This window comes from Tachysurus fulvidraco, chromosome 24, assembly GCF_022655615.1.
Source record: "Tachysurus fulvidraco isolate hzauxx_2018 chromosome 24, HZAU_PFXX_2.0, whole genome shotgun sequence".
Classification (NCBI taxonomy): Eukaryota; Metazoa; Chordata; class Actinopteri; order Siluriformes; family Bagridae; genus Tachysurus; species Tachysurus fulvidraco.
In genome coordinates this window covers 4299535-4326898 of record NC_062541.1, presented here as the reverse complement: position 1 = coordinate 4326898, position 27364 = coordinate 4299535, and the positions used below count along the sequence as shown (strand labels likewise).

Sequence of the window (27364 nt, the reverse complement as noted above, 5' to 3'; positions counted from 1 at the left end):
CGTGTGTTTACATGTTCCTTTATTTATGTTTTTTATTTATTGAGCTCTAAATAATAATTGTGTCATTTTTACTCACACTAATAAAATGAGATGACACACAAAAAAAAAAAAAAAAAAAAAAAAAAAAATATATATATATATATATATATATATATATATATTTTGGGCAGTCGTGGCCTAATGGTTAGAGACTCTGACCTGTAACCCGAAGGTTGTGGGTTCGAGTCTCGGGCCGGCCACGACTGAGGTGCCCTTGAGCAAGGCACCGAAACCCCCAACTGCTCCCCGGGCACTGCAGCATAAATGGCTGCCCACTGCTCCGGGTGTGTGTTCACGGTGTGTGTGTGTGTTCACTGCTGAGTGTGTGTGCACTTTGGATGGGTCAAATGCAGAGAACGAATTCTGAGTATGGGTCACCGTACTTAGCCATATGTCACTTCACTATATATATATATATATATATATATAGAGATAGAGAGAGAGATGAGACGTAGAGAGAGAGAGAGAGAGAGAGAGAGATGAGAGATGACGGATATAGAGACGAGAGAGATAGATAGAGGATAGAATATAGATAGTACGAATAGATATATATATAGTATATATAGATAGTATAGATAGTATAGATATATATATATATACGTATATATAATAAATATATATATACGTATAATATATATATATATATATATATATATATATATATATATATATATATATATATATATATAGTGAAGTGACATACATATGGCTAAGTACGGTGACCCATACTCATATATATGTATATAGTAAATTTAAATGTAGTAATATAACAGTAAATACATTTTGAATACAATTTTTGAATACATTTTTTCTGCAGGAGTTTATTATGATAACGGAAATGTTAAAGTGTGTCAGTGTGGTTTCGTTGCAGTGTGTGTGCTGGACAGGGTAAACATTAGTGGTGCAAATGAAATGGTAGTTCTGTGGTTGGAAAACCTTTAAAGCACTACATACTACATACACCTGCTTCTAAAATAGACAAATGTATTTGAAAAAAAAATATTGTGGTGTATGTTGTGGCAGATCTGTACATGACACTGCATACGGGTGACTGAAATAACATGTTCAGTGTCAGGCAATAAAAATGTTACCCATCATACTTTAAATATTTATATTACATAATTACTAAACTATGTATATTATAAAGACCTTCGTATTATCTGACACCAAGTTGTGCAGTGGTGCTTCTATGCATCTGACTGTTGAGTGTTCTGCATTAGATTTTTCACAGCGCTAAGGTATGATTGAACATCTGCAGTTTCTGCGTGTTTTGTATTGTCAGGACCAACAGTCTCTATTTGGTTGGAGACTCTTATAACACCTCCAGAATCCAACTGGACACTGTAGGATCTCGAGTTGATGGTCTCCACCACTGTCCCCTTTCTCCAGATCTTACGAGGCTCAAATGGTTGTATTTTTACAGAGTCACCTTGTTTTAATGTGTCTAAGTCTTTGGCTGATCTGTTGTAGTATGTTTGTTGTCGTTGTTGATTTGTCGTCAATTCTCTCAATGAATTCTGGATCTTTGGTTGCAGGAGGCTGGGTTTCGTGGGTAGAAGCGTCTTGGTGCGACGGCTAAGCAACCTCTGTGCTGGGCTGGTTGATAATCCATGTGTTGGAGTGTTTCTATGATCCAGGATTGCTAGGTATGGATCCTGTCTTGATATTTGTGCTTTAAACATCAGCCTCTTGGCAGTTTTGACCGCTGATTCTGCCTTGCCATTACTCTGAGGATAGCCAGGTGATGAAGTTTTGTGCAGGAATTCCCAATGGTGACTAAACTTCTTAAACTCGTGTGACGAAAACTGTAGGCCATTATCAGAGATGACAATGTCTGGAATACCCTGACAGGCAAAGTGACCTTTCAGCTTTCTTATGACAGTAGTGGATTTAGTGTCTGGCAGATAATCAATTTCCCAAAAATTGGAATAGTAGTCTACTGTAATTAGATAGTCTTTGTTGTCGAAAGTAAACAGGTCCGTGCCTACCTTGGCCCAAGGTCTGTCTGGCATATCATGTGGACGTAGTGTCTCCTTTTGCCGGTTGCAGTCAACGGTGTCACACTGCTGTACATGTGATTTGATCTGCTTGTTCATTCATTGCCAGTACACACACTCTCTAGCCCTCCTAAGGCATCCTTCCACACATAAATGAGAGGTGTGTATTCGTAGCGTTATTTCCCTCCAAAGCTGCTGAGGGATAACAGCTCGTTTGCCCCTGAAGACAATTCCATCTCGGTAGCTCAGCTCCTCCTGAAACTGGTAATAGTGACCTATTTCTTGTGGTGTGTCAGTTTTGTTCTTCGGCCAACCTTGTAATATGGCTTTAATCAGTGTCTGCAGAGTGTTGTCCTCTTTTGATGCAGAACGGATTAACTGAAGTCTGTCCACTGAGATCGGTAGGTGTTGTATCATGTTAATAGTCTCTAACTCTGCTTCAGCCGATCCAGTGGGCGTTCTCTCGGGCAGAAATGCTCTACTTAGTAGCGTGTCTACTAGCCACATCTCTGGCCATGGAACATACACAACATCCACATCATATTTTTGAAGTCTTAGCATCATTCTTTGGAGTCTTTTAGGTGCACTCAGCAGTGGCTTATGCAGGATGTTCTCTAAGGGTTTGTGATCACTTTGTGCTGCTACTTTCTGCCCATATGTATAATGGTGAAACTTCTCCATTCCAAACAGTAGAGCTAATAACTCCTTCTCAATTTGTGCGTAGCCCCGTTCGGTGTGTGTTAATGCTCTGCTGGTGAATGCTACTGGTTTACCTCCCTGCATGAGTGCAGCACTAAGGCCTCCATCTGAGGCATCACATTGGATGGTAAGTTCATCATCAGGGTTGTAAATACTTTAACACTGGTGCATTTGCGATTGTTTCTTTTATTTTACAAAATGCCTCTTCATGCTGCACGGCGCATCTCCATTCACAGTCTTTGCTGGTTAGCTGTCTCAGGGCCTCACACTGGTCTGAAAGATGTGCACAAAACTTTGAGAGGTAATTTACCATCCCTAGTAGTCTCTGAACTCCTTTTACATCTGTTGGTTTCGGCATGTGTGTTATTGCTCGAACATGGTCTGGGTCTATTTTCAATCCATCTGATGTCAGGAGGTGTCCTATGTACGAGACTTCTTTTTGTCTTTTTATCTACCACCTGGAATTCCAGCCTGTAAAGTTTGTGGTTTCTCGGGTTTCTTACTTTCACTTTGCACTTTCCTAGTGGTCTCACTTTGCTTTGGTTGTACATTACTAGCACAGTCTTTGTATCCTCTAGTTTTATATCTGGGCTCAGCAGATTAACAAGAATGACATTACAACTTGCTCCACAGTCAATTTGAAATTTCACAAGATCCTTTCCCAGAAGCATCCCCGCATACAGCTGTGTTTGTTTTTCCTTGTCTTTCTTGTTTTTGTTTACAGTCTCTGGGTTTGCTACACCAACATTGAGAATGTCCTCATACTCACCACTGTCCTGTTCAGTCACTTTATTTACTGATTTATGGTTTCCATGTCTCAGTTGGGCTCTACATTTAACTGCAAAGTGATTTGCCTTTCCACACTTTTTACATTTCTTACCAAATGCTGGGCATTTCTGTTTGTTAATTTCATGCTCTTTACCACAGAATCTGCACCCGATCATAACGCCGGGTTGATGTCGATCTTGATGTGCTCCTTGTCTGACGGCATGCACCTCTTCTACCGCTGCACCTGCAGCAATGGCTTTGCTGTTCTGCCGCGATAGCTCTGCTGCTCTGCATATACGTATGCACGTCTGTAGTGTTAAATCTTTCTCACGAAGAAGTTTCTCTCTCAGTCCTTCGTTGTTAATTCCGCACACTATTCTGTCACGTATGAGTGAGTCTTTGATGTCTCCAAAATTGCATGTTTGAGCGCGCATTCATAACTCCGTGACGTAATTATCGATCGACTGTTCAGCTCCCTGTCCTTTCGAGAAGAATCGATAGCGTTCTACTGTCTCGTTTATACTGGGATTGCAATGTTCATCAAACTTTTCAATAATGTTTTTCACCGTTCGTGCATCCGCAGCCACATCACTCATCAGAGTTTCCAGCAGTTCCCGACTGCTCTCGCCGATGAGGTATAGTAAAACAATTTGACCTTCGTCTTTTCCTCCGCATCCGACATTGTCAGCTCCAGGTAGAGCTTAAACTGGTCCCTCCAGAATTTCCAGGTCTTGGATAGATTGTCGGCATTCATGCATAACGGTGATGGTGGCTTTAATCCATCCATCGAGCAGCTCTGTTCACGTGCAGCTCTCCGCTCTAATTCACGTGCAGCTCTCCGCTCTAAACTTGTAAACTAACAATCTAAAAGTGCCCACGTTGCCACCATATTGTATGTGTCTTTTTTGTATAAAATAAAGACAGACATATCAGACTAACTTGAGTCTTCTTTTAATAAACTTGTGAGCCCTACACATTCTTTACATGAGGTTACCCCAGGTGTGCACCCGCTTCTCTGGACCCCTCTACAACAGAACATACAACAATTGTTCCTATTGTCACAGATTCGTCTGACGACAGAACAGTTTTCCACTTTGCCACAGTCCATTTTAAATGAGCCTTGGCACAGAGAAAACACCTGCGTTTCTGGATTATGTTTAGATACGGATTCTTTTTTTGATGATATTATGCACTGTAGATGATGATAACTTCAAACTCTGCAATTTTTCTCTGAGAAATTCCTTTCTGATATTGCTCCACTATTTTTCGCCACAGCATTGGGGGAATTGGTGATCCTCTACCCATCTTGACCACTGAGAGACACTTGACAGCCCTGTATATACAGTACTTGTATATTTAATATTATTGAAATGGGAAGAATATTATTACAGTAGTTGCACAGAGGGTCTGCCACTTACTCCACCTATTTAAGTAAGGGACACTTTCTTGAGTCAGTATGGTATTACTAAATTAAGCGATTTCTTGATTGCAAACATGTGTGGCAGTAATCAGGCCTTGGTGGCTAGAGAAATTGATCTCAGGTGTGATAAACCACAGTTAAGTTATGTTTGAACCCTAACCCTAACCCTAGGTCCATGGCTTTTGACATGTTGTTACACATACAGAATAAAATGATGTAATTTCATTTTCATTGGCCATCAATTATAACACCAAAAGTGAATTTTGAGACGGAACAAGAACCCAACATGCCTCCACAGAAGATGCACCGTGGTACTGGGAAGCCCTGTCTGGGCCAGATGACAAAAGATGGCACTGTGTGGGTAGAGGAGGACGTTGGAATGCCCAGTGCAGTAGCAAATCGCTTGTGCTTCACTGCGCAAGCTGGACCCTGGGCGACTGGGGTACTTTCCCAAGTAAGGAGATGCATTGCAGACATATTTGGTCTCCAAATCCGTGGCCATCCAGAACTTGATCCCAAATTTGTCTGGCTTGGTTGTGAAATACTGTGTGAATGGACAACAAACCATGGTAGGGAACAGCTGTTCATCTATGGTCATGTGTCAGGAGATTGTTTTGAAACCATTTTGACCATTTATAATGTCAGTAAATAATAAAACCTGTTTTTTCCAAGTCAAATTGACTTGAATGCTTATAAATTAAAAATTCTACAATGATCACCATTCTGTGCTTACATTTGTGAACATTTTACACTTGTTATGTGTATTTTGCCTACCAAATGCCATCTGATCACCGAAAAACGGGCTACACACACACACACACACACACACACACACACACACACACACACACACACACACACACACACACACACACACACACACACCACTCGAAATCTTGGCATAATTTATTGTGAATAAAACTTCCTTTACACCTCATATGGTTTTTATTATATTTAATTTATAACAGTAAACCTCATGACATTATGCCATGATTTTAAGTAAAATAAGCAGAAATTATTAAATATTATTTTGGATAACCACTGGCTGGTGTATGTCAAACATCCCCAGGTCAAAGCTGACTGAAGCAACTAAATTCATGAATAAAAGAGAGAAAACAAATATGATTTGAATATGAAAACACAACATCTGTGTGTGTGTGTGTGTGTGTGTGTGTGTGTGTGTGTGTGTGTGTGTGTGTGTGTGTGTGTGTGTGTGTTTCGGTAGATCATATTTTGCCCTCTGCTTGGCAAAGGCATTTCAAAAGTGTGAAATATTTACAAATGTGTAAAACAAGTGTTGAAAACAAGCCCTGCAGCTGCATTTTGGATCATTTGCAGAGGATGAATTGCTTTCATAGGTAGACCTGCCAGCAGTGTGTTGCAGTAATCCAGTGTGGAAATGATAAGAGACTGAACAAGTACCTGAGCAGCCTGTGTGGACAAAATGGTTTCCCCAAATGATTGTCCATGGTTTCCCCAAGGTTGTGAGCTGTGGCTGAAGGGGAGATCAGATCGTTTTGCAGGGTTATAGCAAGGTCCTGACCTGGGGATGAATCACCTGGGATGATCAGCAGTTCATTTTTGCTAGGATTGAGTTTTAACTGATGAGCAGTCATCCGTTAATGCTCAATCCTAGCAAAACTGAACTGCTGTTAAACAACCTGCCTGATCTGTCTCAACTTCTTTCTATACCCTTAAACACAAACGATCTAGATGCAATGACTAAAAGCATAGGCACTATCTTCACTAACACATTAGACACTGTTGCCCCCATCTGGCTAAAGAAGGTTAGAGTCAAAACACTTGCACCATAGTATAGTCATATTCACAAACTCAAAAGAGCAACCTGTAACCTCGAGCAAAAATGAAGAAAAAATAAATTAGAGGTTTTTAGAATTGCGTATAAGGACAGTATGTCTGGCTATAGACAGGCACTAGAGGCTGCTAGGGTTGAGCACCTTAGCAAACTCATAACCAAAACAATTCAAGGTTTTTATTTAACACAGTGGCTAGATTAACAAAAATCTTAAGGTCACGTCCCTAAATCCTTCAAGTTGACAGTTATTAGCCCCCTTGTTAAGAAACATAATTTAGATCCTAATTCTCCTTCTTACAGGAGAACATTATCTTTTAAGAGTTTGTTCTTAGCTTTGAACCAAGACTGCATGTCACTAGTTCTACTTGACCTTAGTTCTGCATTTGACACTATAGATCACAACGTTCTTCTAGATTGCTTACAAAATTACACAGGTATTTATGGACAGGCTTTAAGTTGGTTCAGATCCTACCTGTCTGATCAATACCATTTTGTGGATTTAAATGGTGAATCCTCCAGTGTATTGCCAGTTTATTATTGGGCTCTTTAAGGATCAATTTTAGGACCTCTGCTTTTCTCAATATACATGCTTGTCTTAGGGAACATCAATATAAGACAAGGGTCTAGTTTCCATTGTTATGCTGATGATACCCAGTTATATATCTCATCAAAACCAGATGAAATAGCTAAACTGTCTAAAATAACTGATTGTGTTAAAGGAATAAAAGAATGGGTGACCTGTAATTTTCTGTTGTTAAACTCTGATTAGACAGAAATACTACTTATTGGTCCAAAACACAATTCACAGAAGCTCTCACACTTCCATTTAGAGGGATGTACTGTAAGACCTGGGTGTTAAATTAGACAGCAACTTGTCTTTTGAGAATCATACCACACATGTTACAAAACAGCCTTCTTCCATCCTAGAAATATTTCCAAGCTATGAAACATCATATCTTTATGTAATGCTGAGAAACTAGTTCATGCATTTATGACCTCTAGTCTGGACTATTGTACCATCTAGTGCTTGCTAATATTATGAACAGCAGCTATGCTAATTCCTCTCTACTGCATCTCTTTTTCTACCCATCCCGTCTGCTGCTCGGGAGAGGAGGCCGTGAGACTACTGGAATATCTACCGCTGCATCTGAGGGAAGTTCGCGTTTTAACCAACTTGGAAGGCTTTCAGGTGATCTATTTATTATTTTCTTTTAGCTCGTCAGAGCGAAGAGGCCATTTGTAGTTTTAAAGGCCACCACGCTCCCCAGCAACGTTACAGGCACGGTGTTTATTCGGGGTTTGATACTATTTATGTTTGATATACTAAAAACAATTACTTACTATTTCAATTTCAAGTTTACTTATCTTGTGAATTGATTTAATCTTTGATAACTTGCTGCAGTTAGTGTGCACACCGTCTAACTAAGCTCATAAGTAGATAACAGTGCAGAGGAAGGAAAGTGATATTCCATCAAGAGACAAAGTGAGAACCCGGTCCTCCATCCAATTAAAGTTTAAGGGTAGAGGGCGCTACATAAAAATGTTTCTTCTACCTCTCAGGAAAATCTTCACTATCTCCTTGTCCAGGCTGCTGTGCTGAACCACACAGGTGTAGTTGTGTTTCTGCAGATCCTCAGGTGAGACTCTCAGTATGCTTCTCTTCTGGAAGCTTCCATCCTGGTTTGGTAACGTCTCTCTGAGCTCCACATTCTCATGCATGACCTCTCCATCCCTCTGCCAGGTGATCATTACTTCTTTAGGGTAGAAACCTGTAGCGTGACACACCACATCTGCAGACAAGTGTTTGTGGAAGACGGGTACCTCAGGACGAGCTTTAGAGACACACAGGGACATTGATGTTAATACTATGAGTTAGTGTAAAGGAGGATGTTAATGTGTAAATATCAGTGTGTATTGTAGTAACGGAGTGTGTCATTAGTGTGCACATTATCTGTGTGTTGTAGTGAAGTTGTGTGTGTTTGTGTGAGCAATAGTTGCAGCTACTGTAACAGAGCACATCACAGACTTTACCTTTCCTCTCCAGAGTCTCTCTGCCATAGATCACAGACTTCTGTAATCACTCAATACAGATGTTCTCCAGATAGAATTTTTCAAAAATAGCAGCTCCTTCAGTATTCAGTTTATTTTTGGTGTTAAGAGCCTGAGGTTTGGCTGCAGTCCAGGTGACATGTTCCAGATCCAGACTGATGAAATCTTCTTCATCATAAGCTAACTGCTCATAACCTCTAACAGTCCCATCATGGAGCTCACATCCATACATCCTCTGTAGCATGTGAGCCCCTGTAGAGATACGCACACACAAACACACACACACATGGTTCAGTCTCCATTTACACATTCTTACTTCCTTATTTCAGCCAAATAAAGACAAGTAAACATATTTGTTTTTACTAAACAATTGCAACTGAAAATTTCTAGATATCACACCCAGAATCTCACTAAAGTAGGATTTCTTTACATTCAAACATGTAAATCAGAGCCATACCCATCTGAATGTAGAAAAAACCTAGTTCGGCTTCTTACAGTGCATTAATGTTATTATGCAGGTTGGAAATACAACATGAACATGTTTAAATATAGGAAAAATGAGTAAATATACAACATATGAGCTCCTATATTGTCGTTGTGTCATCACTCATATTGCAAGCCATATTTCTCTTCATTTGGATGATTTTCATGATCTGGGCCCCATGAAAACTAATTGAATAGCCCTGATCTAGGGTTTGGTCAATTACACGCTATTGAATCTGTGATGTCATTCCGACAAAAGGCCACCAGAGGGAGCCTGAACTGATTCCATGTCGAGGTTCACTCCGGGTTGTGAGCATTGATATCTACACCTAGATGTCGCCTTGGCTACGGCAGTTCATTGGAACAAATGCGTCAATAGAGACGCCATCTTGGAACAGGGGACCCCCTCCTCTTTATTGCATCAGCGTCAATGTAGGCAATGGTCTAACAGTAAATAAAATCACCATAAATCGTCATGAATACGATTTTCTAGTTTTTTTTTTTTGGTTTGTTCCAACCGTCAGACATGTATTTATCATTGAATCCAGAGAAAATTTAAAGTTTTGATATTAAGATCATCCACTTTTTAAAAATATAATGTATAGTGCTAGTAGGTCTTTTTATCTCAAAGTCCTAATCAATAATGCCTCATCCGCACTGCAATCCTAGATATTTGTGAATAATGTGGGAAAGTCCGATCGGGCAAGTCAGTGATGTCAGGCTACAAGCAATCTTGACATCGTACCTGTTTCTGCACCTGTGCCCACAGATGTTACACTGGAAAGGATTTTCATAGCCATGGCAACCCATGTGAATGGTGTAGAGAACATTATCTAAGTTATTACTTACATTCTTAAACTTGAGTAAACTTCGAATGAACAATCGGTACTTACCTTATAGCCTACTGCATGCAACACTGCTACAATGGTGTGACTATACATGTTCATTTAAACATTTAAATTGGTTTATTTAGTATCCCTGCAACAACATGTCCTTACACAGTTTCTTCCTTAGACTTTTGCTCTTTTGCTCTGCAGTTGCAGAGTATGAACCTTTGTGACAGGGTGTGGTCTCAACTTCTGAAAGGTAAAGACAACCAGTGAAATTAAACTAAAGTGGTGGTTGTCTATGCCATCTTAAGTCTCAGCAATCAAAACTATTTTCATGGCAAAAATTCAATTACAAAAACACAAATATCATATAAATGGAAATTTATATTTAATACATATATACAAGACAAGACACCAAACCTATGTTACACCTGAGTAGGGGGGATGCTCGATCCAGTAAGACACCAGAAATCCTTTCTTAAGCAAAAAACAAAAAAAACAAAAAAGAAACTGATGGTATTTACACATGCAGCAATCCAGAAGAAAGAGAAGAAGCTCTTTAAGAATACAAAGACCATTTACACCTAAACAAAACACAATTCTAAAACCAAGTGACTAAATGAACACAAAAAAAGGATGACATTTTAATCCCACTGCATGCAAACACATCCACCTACATCACTGTGTCTCATACACACCACTTTTGGTGGTGTGAGTATTGAAATGTTTCTGAAACAATCTAACTAGATAGAAGTCCAGTTGTCACGACTTAACATCTAGATGATGTTCTCTTTTTTTTTTCATTTTGATTTTCCTTTGATTTTATTTAATTTGCCTTGCATTTTTTATTTGCATAATCAGTTCTAATTTAATTTTTGTAAAAAAAAAAAACCTACCTGCTTAGTTCTGCTGTGAGGTTTATAGGTGTATGTGAGGAGATTGTATTGCATCATATATCTTCATATGTTTCAGATGTTTTATTTTGTAAACATATTTTGTAATCATATCAGTTGCTGAAGTTTAAAAGAGTCATTTGTACAGTGTAACCGGTCATTTGTACAGTGTGCAGTGTACAGGGTAAAGTGTGTAGAATCAATCTTGAATGTCATATGTATGTGAGTAGCTTTATTTCATTACCCCATATATCAGTATTTGTTTTTTTTTAATCATGTTCCCATCCAGAAAACATGGCTATTTATTACACATGAATCAAGAAAAAAATAGAAAACAAAAATCAAATTAAAGTTTTATTAACAAATTGCTGCTCTCCAAGATTTTCACCTGGATCTGTTTTATTTTTCTATATTATTTCTGCCTTTTTCTGTTTACTTGCTATACTGTATATAGTGCCAACAGCAGGAATTTCCCTGCCAAACCCTTGCAAATCTTTACAAAGACAATATTTGCATATACGCAATACCTTTTGATGATTTGAATGTGGCCATGTGGTAGGTCATTGTGGTAAACACCCTGACAGAAAGGTCCTAATTTTAAAATCTTTGATGCACAAGCTCTGGATGTTTGATTCAGATTCCTTCTAATGCACAACATGGGTCTAAATTACCCATATTAATTTTCTGTCATTTCTTGCTTGGCTGTATATTTTTTGCTTCATCTTTGTTTCAGCATTAAATATTCCCTGATCTATGAATTCCATGATACATGAATAATCAATGTATTTAATTTCACTGGCCACAAATTAACATTTTATTTTTGTCCTAGGTTTTGTGTTACTACATCAAAGGTTGCACAGATGTGTTAGCTCTATTTCATTACCTCATATACCAGTATTTGTTTTTTTTTTTTTATCATGTTCCCATTCATGTCCCCTATTCATTACACAGCAATTCACAGTCACCAACACACAATTGTAATGGTTTAAGCATTACATAGATAATTGTTTGTGTTTAATAGAAAATAAGCAGGTATGTACTTTTCAACATAATAGATATTTATTTTTGATGTATTTGTGTAGCAACTACAGTAGCTGACTAACACTTATTAATGCGCATTTTCTAACACATTACTGTTCCTAAATGAACAGAACATTTACAGCATTTGGCAGCTACACTTATCCAGAACTACTTACACTTTTATTACATTTTACACAACTAGCAATTGAGGAGCATGTACACACTAACACAGTGCTGAAGAAAGCAGGCTTACGGCTGAGGAAGTTTGGAATGAGCCCCAGAATCCTCAGAACATTCTACACGTGCACTATAGAGAGCATCTTGATGCACCACTGCCTGGTTTGGAAACAGCACCGCTGGCAACCGTAAACTCAGCAAAGGGTCATGCAAACTGCCAGCCACATTGTTGGAGGTCTACACCAGGCGGTGTATAAGGAAAGCCCGGAGGATCATCAGTGACTCCAGCCACCCGTCCCACAGACTGCTCTTTCTGCTTCCCTCAGGAAGACGTCTCCGCAGCATACGATCCCGCACTAGCCGACTGAGGGATAGCTTTTACCCTCAGGCCATCAGACTCATTAACAGCCATAACTAATACACCCTACAGCATACTTCCACAATATGGTATGATACACAGTGCACTTTAACTTCAGCAGTTCAACACTGGAATATACATACACACTGCATTTATACAAACTGGACTATACATACAGTACACACTGCATTTATACAAACTGGACTATACATACACACTGCATTTAATACAATAATCTATCTGTTAACACTGGATACCATCCGATGCACATCCATGACATTTCTGCATCCGTTCAATCTGTTGCACCTTAACATATTATATATAAATAGAAATATATAAAAGTACATATTGCATATAATGTGTAGTGCTATTGTAAGTATGTCTAATAGTACACTGTGTGTACTGACTCTGTATGAGCATATTACACATATTCACATTTGCACATTTTCACCTGTATGTAAATTGTTTCTGCAATTTCTGGAGCACGCTCCCAATAATTTCACTCACCAAGGCACATGTGCTGTGGCGATGTGACCATAAAAGTGACTTGACTTGGTTAAGGGCTTGGTTAACCTTGCTGAAGGACCCAGCAGTGGACACTTGGTGGACATGGATTTGAACTCATGACATTACCATTAGTTGTCCAATGGCTTAACCACTATGCTGCTTGTGACATTCACTATGCTCAATACAATCTACTAACACTGCTCAACTGGTCCCATTATCTCACAGGGTAAAAAGTATGCACACAGCAAGACTTGTTTCTGTTTCTGTTCTTTCTAGCTTGTAGCACTTAGGCGTGTTTACAGTGATACAGTGGAACTGGTTTTACTAGAAATGTCAGAAACGTTTACTAGAAAAGAACATTCTTTCTGACTTCTCGGAAAGGGCTTGTTCAAAAACATAGTTGACGTGACAAAAGGAGGATAAGACTGTAAATAGATATGTGTCATTTCTTTTTAAGCAGAAACATTAAAGGAATGCTTGTAACAAAAACAGAAAGCACATAACTTATGAAAAGTAAAATTATTTCCAATGAACTTTGCTGCTTTGTATTTAACAAAAAGCAACTGGCATTATCATCATTTCAGCATCATACGTACGTAATTGTACCTAATTAGAACATGACACAAACACAAGGCAGGAGAACATGAGGGCAAGGGAGGCAAAACACAAGCATCAGGTTACAAAATGGCAAGGCAAGGCAAGTTTATTTGTATAGCACATTTCATACACAGAGGTCATTCAAAGTGCTTTACATAGAAATTAGAAAACAATTTATAAGGGAGAAAAAATATATGAAAAAATAAGAAACATGATAAAATCATAATAAAAACAAAGAACAATTAAAGAAATTAAATGTGATTTTAATAAAAACAGTTTAAAATATGTTAAAAAGAATAAAAGAATAAAACAGGAGTAAAAGTGATATGGATGAACAACATTAAATACAGAACACAAGACAAGACACCAAACCTATGTTACACCTGAGTAGGGGGGATGCTCGATCCAGTAAGACCCCAGAAATCCTTTCTTAAGCAAAAAAAACAAAACAAAAACTGATGGTATTTACACATGCAGCAATCCAGAAGAAAGAGAAAAAGCTCTTTAAGAATACAAAGACCATTTACACCTAAACAAAACACAATTCTAAAACCAAGTGACTAAATGAACACAAAAAAAGGATGACATTTTAATCCCACTGCATGCAAACACATCCACCTACATCACTGTGTCTCATACACACCACTTTTGGTGGTGTGAGTATTGAAATGTTTCTGAAACAATCTAACTAGATAGAAGTCCAGTTGTCACGACTTAACATCTAGATGATGTTCTCTTTTTTTTTTCATTTTGATTTTCCTTTGATTTTATTTAATTTGCCTTGCATTTTTTATTTGCATAATCAGTTCTAATTTAATTTTTGTAAAAAAAAAAAAACCTACCTGCTTAGTTCTGCTGTGAGGTTTATAGGTGTATGTGAGGAGATTGTATTGCATCATATATCTTCATATGTTTCAGATGTTTTATTTTGTAAACATATTTTGTAATCATATCAGTTGCTGAAGTTTAAAAGAGTCATTTGTACAGTGTAACCGGTCATTTGTACAGTGTGCAGTGTACAGGGTAAAGTGTGTAGAATCAATCTTGAATGTCATATGTATGTGAGTAGCTTTATTTCATTACCCCATATATCAGTATTTGTTTTTTTTTAATCATGTTCCCATCCAGAAAACATGGCTATTTATTACACATGAATCAAGAAAAAAATAGAAAACAAAAATCAAATTAAAGTTTTATTAACAAATTGCTGCTCTCCAAGATTTTCACCTGGATCTGTTTTATTTTTCTATATTATTTCTGCCTTTTTCTGTTTACTTGCTATACTGTATATAGTGCCAACAGCAGGAATTTCCCTGCCAAACCCTTGCAAATCTTTACAAAGACAATATTTGCATATACGCAATACCTTTTGATGATTTGAATGTGGCCATGTGGTAGGTCATTGTGGTAAACACCCTGACAGAAAGGTCCTAATTTTAAAATCTTTGATGCACAAGCTCTGGATGTTTGATTCAGATTCCTTCTAATGCACAACATGGGTCTAAATTACCCATATTAATTTTCTGTCATTTCTTGCTTGGCTGTATATTTTTTGCTTCATCTTTGTTTCAGCATTAAATATTCCCTGATCTATGAATTCCATGATACATGAATAATCAATGTATTTAATTTCACTGGCCACAAATTAACATTTTATTTTTGTCCTAGGTTTTGTGTTACTACATCAAAGGTTGCACAGATGTGTTAGCTCTATTTCATTACCTCATATACCAGTATTTGTTTTTTTTTTTTTTATCATGTTCCCATTCATGTCCCCTATTCATTACACAGCAATTCACAGTCACCAACACACAATTGTAATGGTTTAAGCATTACATAGATAATTGTTTGTGTTTAATAGAAAATAAGCAGGTATGTACTTTTCAACATAATAGATATTTATTTTTGATGTATTTGTGTAGCAACTACAGTAGCTGACTAACACTTATTAATGCGCATTTTCTAACACATTACTGTTCCTAAATGAACAGAACATTTACAGCATTTGGCAGCTACACTTATCCAGAACTACTTACACTTTTATTACATTTTACACAACTAGCAATTGAGGAGCATGTACACACTAACACAGTGCTGAAGAAAGCAGGCTGACGGCTGAGGAAGTTTGGAATGAGCCCCAGAATCCTCAGAACATTCTACACGTGCACTATAGAGAGCATCTTGATGCACCACTGCCTGGTTTGGAAACAGCACCGCTGGCAACCGTAAACTCAGCAAAGGGTCATGCAAACTGCCAGCCACATTGTTGGAGGTCTACACCAGGCGGTGTATAAGGAAAGCCCGGAGGATCATCAGTGACTCCAGCCACCCGTCCCACAGACTGCTCTTTCTGCTTCCCTCAGGAAGACGTCTCCGCAGCATACGATCCCGCACTAGCCGACTGAGGGATAGCTTTTACCCTCAGGCCATCAGACTCATTAACAGCCATAACTAATACACCCTACAGCATACTTCCACAATATGGTATGATACACAGTGCACTTTAACTTCAGCAGTTCAACACTGGAATATACATACACACTGCATTTATACAAACTGGACTATACATACAGTACACACTGCATTTATACAAACTGGACTATACATACACACTGCATTTAATACAATAATCTATCTGTTAACACTGGATACCATCCGATGCACATCCATGACATTTCTGCATCCGTTCAATCTGTTGCACCTTAACATATTATATATAAATAGAAATATATAAAAGTACATATTGCATATAATGTGTAGTGCTATTGTAAGTATGTCTAATAGTACACTGTGTGTACTGACTCTGTATGAGCATATTACACATATTCACATTTGCACATTTTCACCTGTATGTAAATTGTTTCTGCAATTTCTGGAGCACGCTCCCAATAATTTCACTCACCAAGGCACATGTGCTGTGGCGATGTGACCATAAAAGTGACTTGACTTGGTTAAGGGCTTGGTTAACCTTGCTGAAGGACCCAGCAGTGGACACTTGGTGGACATGGATTTGAACTCATGACATTACCATTAGTTGTCCAATGGCTTAACCACTATGCTGCTTGTGACATTCACTATGCTCAATACAATCTACTAACACTGCTCAACTGGTCCCATTATCTCACAGGGTAAAAAGTATGCACACAGCAAGACTTGTTTCTGTTTCTGTTCTTTCTAGCTTGTAGCACTTAGGCGTGTTTACAGTGATACAGTGGAACTGGTTTTACTAGAAATGTCAGAAACGTTTACTAGAAAAGAACATTCTTTCTGACTTCTCGGAAAGGGCTTGTTCAAAAACATAGTTGACGTGACAAAAGGAGGATAAGACTGTAAATAGATATGTGTCATTTCTTTTTAAGCAGAAACATTAAAGGAATGCTTGTAACAAAAACAGAAAGCACATAACTTATGAAAAGTAAAATTATTTCCAATGAACTTTGCTGCTTTGTATTTAACAAAAAGCAACTGGCATTATCATCATTTCAGCATCATACGTACGTAATTGTGCTTAATTAGAAGCAGAGTTAACATACATAGTGTGTGCTTGCTCAGACAGGATGTTCTTAAAGCTAGATTTTAGTTAACTAGACGCTAGCAGTTCATAGTTTTTCTGTAAGACTTTGTCTGGCAACAAAAACCCTGATGTGTAAAAAGAGCCCATCAGAAAAAAAGGCTCAAAATGTATGACCAAAAAGACTATGTTTTTTCCTAGAACTTATATGATGTTATATGTAACAGGTCTGTAAAGATCAGTAAAGTCATGAGACATTCTAAAATGGCCTAGTTTCCTTCTCTTGCTTTGACCAGACTTTATTTCACAAAGATTCACTGATATTCAAAAGCAGTGGTTCTTCACCTTGTTTGAGGTACTGAAACCCACCAGTTTCATATGCGCATTCACCGAACTTTTCTTAATTGGAAAAATAAAATATGATTTTTTTAAATTCAAAACATAAGTATATATTTTACTGGTGCACAAAATGAACCGTGCATCAACATCACTGTGTTCAAAGAACAAAACCATTAAAACATGATTTTCAAACAAAAACAAAAACATAATAATGAATATTTACTGCAAATCAGTGTGACTTCTGCTGTTGCCTTTCAGAGACCAGTTCAGAAATGCACGGCTTCACCTTGGAAAGTGCCACTCTCATGTCATTTTCGCAACAAAGTCTGTTCCTTTTCTTCGTTTTTATGTCCAGCATCCTTGAAAATGATTGCTCACAAAGATATGTCCAGAGCTTTCTTAGCAATAACAGGGTACGTTACCATTTTGGTGTTGACACCAAAACCTTGAGAGCGTTGATGTTCTGAAGAGTTGCTGTTGGACCTGGCTCTGCTGAATTTCAATGATTTCATCGAGGTATTCAACATTGACATCTGTTGTCTCAACACTAAACGTGAACGGCTGTCTCACCCATGCTGGATAAGACTCTCTTGTAGGGAAGTATCCGTCGAGAGACTTTGCAAGCTCATCTACTGTAAGTGCGTGGCAATTGCTTGCTTCAGTTCCACAGGTAAAGAAATGTCTCAGATTCCAGATACATCTTCGATCTTACATACACAGTCGTCTAGCAGGGGAAAGTTTGCGAAGTTATCGTTCTCTGTTCGTCGTTTCCATAACGGTAGCTTTTTTTGAAAAGCCTTCAGGTTTTCTTCCGCTTCGATGATGTTGACTCCACCACCCTGCATCTGCTGATTGAGATGCTTGAGAGCTGCGAAGATATCAGCCATGTATGCTAAAATGAGAATGAACTCAGAATTTTTGAAGCAATCTGCATGAAAATGTTGGTGCTCTTGCAAAAACAGGGCTAATTCCACACGCAGGGCAAAAACACGATTCAGCACCTGTCCCCGGGATAACCACAGAACGTTAGAATGGTACAAAACTACCTGGAATTCAGAGCCCATTTCTTTACACAGCTCACTGAAGATGCGGTGCTTCAGAGCACTAATTCGCACATAGTTCACGCATTCCACTGCAATTTTTAATACTTCTGCCAGTGTTGGGGTTAAGGTTTTTGTTGCCAACGCATGCCTGTGCAGAATACAATGCGTATGATGTGTGGTGCATCAGCTTTCACTAGCGCACCAAAACCAGACTTTCTTCCCAGCATGACTGGAGCTCCGTCCGAACGAACTGCAGAAACCATATCCCACGAAAGATTGTTGTCTTTGAAGAAGTCATCCACAAGTTTCTGCCTTAGTTGTTGTTGTAAGAGGCTTACAAAATAAAAAATCTTCCTTTATCAAGTTGCTTGTATTTTCCATCTCCATTCAGCTTAAGGAAGTGTTCTCTTAGTTTTGCCGGTGCTAGACTAGAATTGCTCAACTTGGCATTGCAAATATTGCAGTTAGGATGCTGACTCCCATCATGTTCCGTTATACTTGTGAATCCATATTGTACATATTCGTCCGACCACTTTCGTTTTTTACTCGACATAGTTAGTATGAAGGGATTAAAATATTAAGAAAGAAATCACACGACGTACCATCACAACAGTCACAAGTCGACTACTGGGCGCACCAAATTTCCTGCAGCACAGATAGGCCAAGCGATGTTGCGTGATCACCTACAGCCAATGATGGCCAAAGGGGGGCATGTGATCACGAATCATATGAGTCGGGTGTGTCTTATCCTCCGCCGAACCCCTAAGACTGACTCATCGACCCCCTGGGGTTCGATCGAACCCAGGTTAAGAACCACTGTTCTAAAGCATTTTACTTGCAGCTTAAATACATCTCTTTAAACAAATTCTTCAACATAACCCTCTTACATCTATTTCAAGTTCATACAGCACAAATTCAAAGCAATTGTACAGTCTCTGTTTTTCTTTCAGCACTTCACCCACAAATTAAATGAAAACATAAATGTATATTTTATTGTTTGGCTCTTACAGTTTAATAACTGTACTGTTAAATACAAATATTTAACCAAGTACATTGATTTGACAGCTACTTGGTTTCTTCAATACTGATCACCTAATGGCTGCTGATGTTGGAATTTTTTAACAATTCTTGTCCTGTGCAGCATTTGAGACTGTTTCTCACACTATCCTATTCACCCGATTACCTCCTATTGGCATCAAGGCAGGATACACCTTGGACGGAGTGCCAACCCATCACAGGGCACACACACACACTACGGACAATTTAGAGATGCCAATCAACCTACCATGCATGTCTTTGGACCGGGGGAGGAAACCGGAGTACCCGGAGGAAACCCCCGAGGCACGGGGAGAACATGCAAACTCCACACACACAAGGCGGAGGCAGGAATCAAAACCCCAACCCTGGAGGTGTGAGGCGAACGTGCTAACCACTAAGCCCCCCACACAAATTTCTTCTGATTTTATTTTGTAGTAATGAGTAACGAAGATGCTTAGGGGAAATATAGCGGAGTAAAAGTATTCATTTTATCTAGGAAATGTAGTGGTGTAAAAGTAAAAGTTGACAAATTTAAATAGCGAAGTAAAGTACAGATACATGAAATTTCTACTTAATTAGATTAGATTAGATTCAACTTTATTGTCATTACACATGAACAAGTACAAGGCCAAGTTTACCACTACTAATTTGGATATTAACTTGGATGGAATGATGGTGTTGAATGATTAGCTGAATTCAACAAACAGCATACATGCATAGGTATTCTTATTGTCCAGGTGTGTGAGAACAGAGTGCAGTGCCATGGAAACTGCATCTTCTGTGCTCCTATTGCTGCGGTAGGCAAACTGGTGAGAGTCCAGTGTGGGTGGCAGAGAGTCCTTCAGGTGTGCCAGGACCAGCCGCTCAAAGCAATTCAGGGCAGTAGTCATTCGGGCATGTTGGGCTGGGGTGTTTTGGCACTGGCACAATGGAAGTGCATTTAAAGCAAGTAGGAACAACTGCTTGGGCAAGAGACAGGTTGAAGATGTCCGTGAAGACCCCAGTAAGCTTCACAGCACATGCCCTGAGTACACGTCCAGGGATGTTGTCTGGTCCAGCGGTTTTGTGTACGCTGATCCAGCTCAGTGTGTTGCATACATCTGTGGAGGAGAGTGTGATTGGAGAGTGGTCAGCCGAGGGTTTGAGCTTGGTGGCAGTTTCTCTGTTGTCTCTCTCAAAGCGAACATAAAAGTCATTAAGCTCGTTCAAGAAGAAGACCTCAGTGGCAGCGGGGGTGGAGTGGGGGGATTTGTAATCACTGATGACCTGGATGCCTTGCCACATGCGTCGAGGGTCAGAGTTGGAAAAATGCTCCTCTATCTTCCGCTTGTAGCAGTGCTTGGCCTCTTTGATGCCCTCTCAGGAAGGACTTGAAGATTGTCAATAAAATTGTCAGAAAGTCGCAAACCAATATCCAAAAGCTCATGTCGGGTGTACGGTGTATAGGCACAGCTGTTCTGAACAAACAGACCCGATATAAGCAGCAGAAATACCGCAAAATTGCAGATTCTGGAGAGATCTTGAGCCTCGCGATGTGCTCGCACCGCCATCTTGGTCAAACAGTAACGAGTACAGTAACGAAGTATTTGTACTCCGTTACATTACAACACTGCAGTTTACACATACTCACCCAGACTCATACTCTTAAGATTTTTTTAATATATTTGTTTATATATGTAATATATGTTTATAAAAATCTGACAGCTTAATAGGCAATTTAGAAATCTCAAAAATTAAATTCCAAACCAAAATCTCAAGACTCCAGTTTTTTTTGGAATAAGCATTTTGGTTTTTGGAAGCATTTTAAATTAGACTGTGGTGATTATTTTTTTATTCAGTTTAGACATTCTGATTATTAATATATATTTTCATAATTTTTTTAAAAATACATTTTCATATAGTTTTTTATATAGTTTATACTTTCTTATTATTTTATTCTCTTATTATTTTATATATAATAATATATATTTAATATATACAATATTTTTTATATTCTTTATTCTTATACCGGACAGTTGCATAAAGCATATTGTACCCTGAATGTATGTGTATGTGACAAATAAAATTTGATTTGATTTGATTTAAATTGAATTCATATTTAGCAGCTTTCAGTTTTCCATTGTTATAATTTTTAATAATCTGTGTGTTTTTGTGAGTTTCACTTTTCAATATAAATGTAAAAGTTTCAGAAGCTTTGTTTTATAAACTGAGAAGAAACACAGAGAGTAACATGGGCAGATTGGTGTATATGTCCTAAAAAAGCACATTACTGGTAGCCCTGTAGAGTTCACTATGTTGTCTGGACTCCTGGAAAAAATATACACAAAAATAAACATGATCACTTCTGAACTGTGATTCAGTTTTACTAAAGAACCAGAATATATTTAATACATAATCACAATGTAAAAGTCTCTTACTCTCTCAGTTCAGAAGATAGTAAGATTTCTTGTCGTGTTTTTTCTTCAGAGGCTGTAAATGATGCAAAGTGAATATTTGGAGTAAACATTAAAAATAAACAATTACATTTTATTGTTGATTAATCAAAAGCTCACTCACGGCTCATGTTTTGTGGAACTTGTTTGAAGTCTGAAAGAGAGATGATGGACAAACAATTATTATAAAAATGTACATGCTGTATTTGATCTGAATAAGATCTGAGCTATAATTCACTATAGATAACATGAGATTAGTGTTTAGACTGAAATCCAAATATTACTAAATGTGTAATCTGAAAACACAACTTATGCTTTCTCTTACCAGATTTTATCTTCCAGATGAGAAATCCAACAAAAGCAACAAATACCAAGACTGCAGCAAGAAAACCAATACGCAGTGCAGCAGATAATCCATCTGTTAAATCACCAGAGTCTTTATTATTTAATGTATTGATACACCAGCTTTCACACTATAAAAGTGATATATAGTAAAAAGTTTCTTCTACCTCTCAGGATGATCTTCACTATCTCCTTGTCCAGGCTGCTGTGCTGAACCACACAGGTGTAGTTGTGTTTCTGCAGATCCTCAGGTGAGACTCTCAGTATGCTTCTCTTCTGGAAGCTTCCATCCTGGTTTGGTAACGTCTCTCTGAGCTCCACATTCTCATGCATGACCTCTCCATCCCTCTGCCAGGTGATCATTACTTCTTCAGGGTAGAAACCTGTAGCATGACACACCACATCTGTAGACGAGTGTTTGTGGAAGACGGATACCTCAGGACGAGCTGTAGAGACACACAGGGACATCAATATTAATGATTATTATGAGTTTGTGTAAAAGAGGCATGTAAATGTGTAAATATCAGTGTGTGTTGAAGTCAAGGAGTGTGTCATTAGTGTGCACACTATCTGTGTGTGTTGTAGTGAGGCTGTGTGTGTTTGTGTGAGCAGCAGTTGAGCTACAGAAACAGTGAACATCACAGACTTTACCTTTCCTCTCCAGAGTCTGTCTGCCATAGGTCACATACTTCTGTAACCACTTAATACAGATGTTCTCCAGATATAATTTTTCAAAAGGAGCAGCTCCTGCAGTATTCAGTTTATTTTTGGTGATAAGAGCCTGAGGTTTAACTGCAGTCCAGGTGACATGTTCTAGATCCAGACTAATGAAATCTTCTCCATCATAAGCTAACTGCTCATAACCTCTAACAGTCCCATCATGGAGCTCACATCCATACATCCTCTGTAGTGTGTGAACCCCTGTAGACACACACACACACACACACACACACACACACACACACACACACACACACACACACGAAACACATTCTTACTTCATTATCTCAGGCAAATAAAGAAAACAAAATGTATTTCTTTATATCCACCAATAGCACTGATTAACAGTAAAAAAAAAAATCTATGTATCATAACCAGAATTTAGATAGTGGTAAATTTTAGGTTAATTTTTTAAAATCTTTTTTTAATATGCTCCACAAGGGGGCAGGAGTGTGCAGGTTAGATTTCGAACACAATGGAAAAGCATAACAAAGTGAGAAATGACATTTAATTAGTTTGTGGTTGAAAATGAAAATAAACAGAGAAACTGTCTACATAAAGTGTCTAAGTGTCTACATACAACAGTGACAGAGATTGATTTTGTTGTAATATACTGAGTTGATGATGTAAATACACAGTAGAGTTAAAATCTGAGTGCTTCAGTCTCACCTTCAGTCTGATTAAAGCGCCTCATTAGTGTAATCACATCATCTTTGTAGATCTTCTGTGCATAATTCTGATTCTGTGTCCCACTGCTCCAGTAGTCTGGATCATCATCAGTGATCTTCTTTATCCACTCAGTTTTTGGGATGTATTTCCTTATGTTACTGTCATAGTACACAAATGGCTCTCCATCAACCAGACCAACATCAGTGTATTCTGGTAAATTTATTCCTGGTGTGACTGCAGTGTGAATGTACTGCAGTGTGTGTGCGACTGTAACAGAGAAAAAAATGAATTATTTAAATTCTAGGTTATGCACAAATAATTCTATATTGCAATTATATATTTTATACAGGTATAATGGTTTTATCATTGTCAGGATTTTATAGCTTTGAGTCAGATCTGACTGAAGTAACATGCATGTAAACACAGCCATGTATTTGGTATTTGCCTTGGATACAGGCATCATCTGCTTGTCTGTTTTGGTCAAAAAGACCTTTAAATTATTTGAAAGACCATATAAGCATGTAGTAAGTCACTGTGTTAAACATCCTGACAGTGGGTCCACCTCTTCTTTAGTATGTTCAGTATGTGCATACCTCTAGATTTTTTCTTTAATGGGTTGAATATGTTTCTGGAACATGTTGAGAAACATGTAGACTTTGAACCATTGTCTTTAAGGACATGTTCTCAGGAGTTATGAATCATGCTACAATATCTGAGTATATTAATATTAATTGCTCTTGTTGAGAAAAATATTAAATTTTATTCTAAAAAATACTCTTTTTAAAGCAGCCTTACATTATCAAGATTGTTAACATTCTCTTTATAAACGCAGCTCAGTCTACACCACCTACCTAAAACCACAACTTTGTTTTGCAAATACTTTTTGCCATACTTTTTGCCACTTTCTACTTTCATTTCTGTAAAAATCACTTGCTTATGTTTCAGTTTCATGTCACACTACAACTTAGTTCTGCCATGAGGTCCATAAAGACATGGTTTGAGATGTTACTGTGTGGAAGAAATCCAGTGGTTTGAACAGAGTCCTGGGCAAAGGTTTTTCAATTCCAGTTAGATTCCTCCCTGCCTTCAATAAAATAACCTCACAGAAACTGGCCAAATGAATTCAAAATGTTGTATCAGACACAAATATCGTACATACATACAAGCATACAAACATACATACATACATACATACATACAAGTCAAGTAGCTTTTATTGTCATTTCAACCATATATAGCTGTTGCAGTACACAGTGAAATGAGACAACGTTTCTCCAGGATCATGGTGCTACATAAAGACAGGGCTAAGGACTAAGTAGTCCAAGCCACATAAAGTGCAACTGTGCAACCTGGTGCAAACAGTGCAGGACAAGACAAACAAGACAGACAAGAAAGTGCAGAACAAAAGACAGTGCAGACAAAAAGTTACAAGACAAAACAAAAAATACAAAAAGGACAATACACAAAAGACAATAAACAGAACCAACCAGTGTAAATACTGTATAATAAAATACTGTATGTTCAGACATATTGCATGCAGTAGTACTATAATGAACACAGTTTCTTAGCAGCAGGTCACTTCGATAATGTATAGGTTTTGTGCAAAAACAGCAAATGACCGAAATATTGTACAGTATGTATATACATACATACATACATACATACATACATACATACAGTACAGACCAAAAGTTTGGACACACCTTCTCATTCAAAGAGTTTTCTTTATTTTCATGACTATGAAAATTGTAGATTCACACTGAAGGCATCAAAACTATGAATTAACACATGTGGAATTATATACATAACAAAAAAGTGTGAAAAAAATGACTCCAAACACACCTCCAGGCTGTGTAAGGGCTATTTGACCATGAAGGAGAGTGATGGGGTGCTGCGCCAGATGACCTGGCCTCCACAGTCACCGGACCTGAACCCAATCGAGATGGTTTGGGGTGAGCTGGACCACAGAGTGAAGGCAAAAGGGCCAACAAGTGCTAAGCATCTCTGGGAACTCCTTCAAGACTGTTGGAAGATCATTTCAGGTGACGACCTCTTGAAGCTCATCAAAAGAATGCCAAGAGTGTGCAAAGCAGTAATCAAAGCAAAAGGTGGCTACAGAACCTAGAATATGACATATTTTAAGTTGTTTCACACTTTTTTGTTATGAACTAAATGTTCTCTTTGAATGAGAAGGTGTGTCCAAACTTTTGGTCTGTACTGTATATATATATACATACATACATACATACATACATACTGTACATATACACACATACATACATACATAAATACATACATACTTTTTTCAGTACATACATACACATACATACATACATACATACATACACATACATACATACATACATACATACTTTTTTCAATGTTTCTTTTGTAAGCAAACCTTTATGTTTATGAATGCACCTGTACATACATAACATACATACATACATACTGTACATACATACATACACATACATACACATATACACACACAAACATACATACATACATATTTTTTTCAATGTTTCTTTTGTAAGCAAACCTTTATGTTTATGAATGCACCTGTACATACATACATACATACTTACTGTACATACATACATACACATACATACATACACATATACACACAAACATACATACATACATACATACATACATTTTTCCATGTTTCTTTTGTAAACATACCTTTATGTTTATGAATGCACCTGTACATACATACATACATACATACATACTTTTTTCAGTACATACATACATAAATACATACATACTTTTTTCAGTACATACATACACATACATACATACATACACATACATACATACACATACACATACATACACATACACATACATACACATACACATACATACACATACACATACATACACACATACATACTTTTTTCAATGTTTCTTTTGTAAGCAAACCTTTATGTTTATGAATGCACCTGTACATACATAACATACATACATACATACATACTTACTGTACATACATACATACACATACATACACATACATACATACACATACACACACAAGCATACATACATTTTTCCATGTTTCTTTTGTAAACATACCTTTACCTTTCAGAGATTAGTTACATATATGTTAGTTAATATGTTACACATAGTAATTAAAAAGTGTGCATGTTAACATGTCTAGGGTCTACAGATCGATTTGAGCAGCAAAAGTAAGGGTTTGATTTAAAAGTGATAATACTGCAAAATAAAATCACTTGGCTGTATATTTTATTACTCTTTTCAAAGCAGCCTTACATTATCAAGATTGTTAACATTAATGCATTCTCTTTAAAACACAGCTCAGTCTACATCCCCACCTAAAACCACAGCTATGTCTTGAAAATAGATATTTGATTTATTCTTTTCAAAACAGCCTTACATAACGTTACTGAACTCACCTCCATAAGACAGATGAAGAGAAAATGAATTCCAGAGCAGAACACTGATTAAAGAGCAGTGAACCATTGCAAAAAAACAAACCAAAAACAAAATATTTTGCTGTTTTTCTCTTTTTCTTTTACATTCTCAGTGCTTATGTTCCCTTTCGAGGGAACTCGACGCTGCGTCAGTGCTGACGCTATGGGAATGCT

At 37.7% G+C, this 27364-nt stretch overlaps 2 protein-coding genes across 2 annotated transcripts; both read right to left on the bottom strand.

The window, feature by feature from the left end:
* Positions 1-7861: 7861 nt before the first annotated feature.
* Positions 7862-10071, bottom strand: LOC125140177 (class I histocompatibility antigen, Gogo-C*0202 alpha chain-like). Its single transcript, XM_047808248.1, is given in 3 exon segments — positions 7862-8571; positions 8771-9040; positions 10017-10071. Coding segments are annotated over 3 exon segments (627 nt in total). The 3' UTR covers positions 7862-8269.
* Positions 10072-21572: 11501 nt separating this feature from the next.
* On the bottom strand, positions 21573-27364 carry LOC113652878 (class I histocompatibility antigen, F10 alpha chain-like). The gene is made up of 8 exons (XM_047807658.1): positions 27173-27364; positions 23748-24014; positions 23010-23279; positions 22526-22804; positions 22342-22434; positions 22141-22170; positions 22002-22053; positions 21573-21891 (listed from the first exon to the last, which is right to left on the bottom strand). The coding sequence occupies exons 1-8, from the start codon at positions 27237-27239 to the stop codon at positions 21750-21752; spliced, it is 1200 nt and encodes a 399-aa protein (XP_047663614.1). The 5' UTR covers positions 27240-27364; the 3' UTR covers positions 21573-21749.